The following is a 1,295-nucleotide window of genomic DNA, read 5'->3' on the forward strand; positions in this document are numbered from 1 at the left end:
GATGTGAGTGGTGTTACCTTGAGCACGATGACAATTGTGGTGATCAGACTGGGTAAGGTGTCGTGCATCTGATGTGAAGCAACGAACAGGCTGAGACAGACGGTTTTCTCTCATATTTATGATTTATTTGGCTGTATCTGCATTAGCATAACTTTTTAAATCCAAAGAGAATGCCTATCGTCTATGGCTATCGCAGGGTCCAAGCTGCGCTCCTCACTGCGTGGGTGCTTTGGGGAAGGGGACCACGTCTCGCAGGTGCTTCTCAATGGGAGGCACTGAACACCTTCTTACGAGCATCACAGTCTGGAAAAGTACTGAGATGAGGCCCAACCTATAATGAAAGTAGCAGACAGAGGATTGGTTACAGAGAGCAGCCAGCCGAAGGAAATGGGCTGTGGCACAAACAGGGAAGAGACTGCAGATTAGTGCAAGGGATTTTGCCTGTTTGGGAGCTGTTGCTCCAGCTGAAGTTAAACACTTAACCTGTTTAAAGCAAGGGCTAGTTTCCTGATTGACTTCAGGAGATTCTTATTCTGCTCTAGTAACAAGGTCCTGTAGTTTTACTATGGTGTGTTGGTTGTCTGACATTTTCAAATGCTGGCGTGCCTTAAGGTGGACCCTGGAATAAATATTTGTTTTCTACAATGCAGGGCTCGTGTGCTTTGCTGAGGGGGCCAGGATGGGCTCAGAGCTCCCAGGAAAGCCCCTGTTGGGGTCAGGGGCTCTTGCGTGACCTGCCCAACAAATGCCCAAGCAGCCTCTCCCCAGGAATCGCCCCCAAGGTGGGGAGGGGGTGAGCAAATGCCCATGGTAAATAAATGAAGGGGAAGTCACCTGGGGGAGAAAGGTCCCAGGGCCCTTTGGGGCAAGCGGTGGGGTTCACACACAGCTGCATGCAGCAAACCTATATGGCAGATGCAGAGTTACCAAGATGTGTGAGTGTCTTTGTGGATGGAGTGGGTTTCCCATGCGGGGCCAGGGGCTTTACCTGTCCCAACACAATTCCTTGTGCCATATCTGCCTTGTGTGGATGTGCCAAGCTGCTGCCTGCTTCCCCCACCCTGCTTAGGCTGGCTGGATGTCAGGTTTTGCATATGTAAAAATACACAGCAGTCTTTGCCCTGAAAAGCTTGCTAGTGATCTCATTAATCAAGACAAACAAAGTGTATTTAGCTATTCCCCCTCTCTGGAGGAAGGCATTCAGGTACTTAAATATGCATTTGAGTGCCTAACTTCAGACAGTTGTTTCTGGATGTTTTTGCTTTCTCACAAGCAGTAGCGGTGCTATAACCCCG

At 49.3% G+C, this 1,295-nt stretch overlaps 1 protein-coding gene across 1 annotated transcript in view; it reads right to left on the reverse strand.

Annotated features, from left to right (window-relative positions):
- Positions 1–262: 262 nt before the first annotated feature.
- The window catches only part of CFAP77 (cilia and flagella associated protein 77), a 27,601-nt gene continuing 26,568 nt past the window's right edge, over positions 263–1,295 (reverse strand). Inside the window, exon 6 of the mRNA XM_035892401.1 lies at positions 263–331. Coding sequence (XP_035748294.1) covers positions 263–331 — 69 coding nt within the window. The remainder of the gene's footprint in view (positions 332–1,295) is intronic.

Source organism: Egretta garzetta, unplaced genomic scaffold, assembly GCF_000687185.1.
Source record: "Egretta garzetta isolate BGI_Z169 unplaced genomic scaffold, ASM68718v1 scaffold814, whole genome shotgun sequence".
In the NCBI taxonomy this organism is placed as follows: domain Eukaryota; kingdom Metazoa; phylum Chordata; class Aves; order Pelecaniformes; family Ardeidae; genus Egretta; species Egretta garzetta.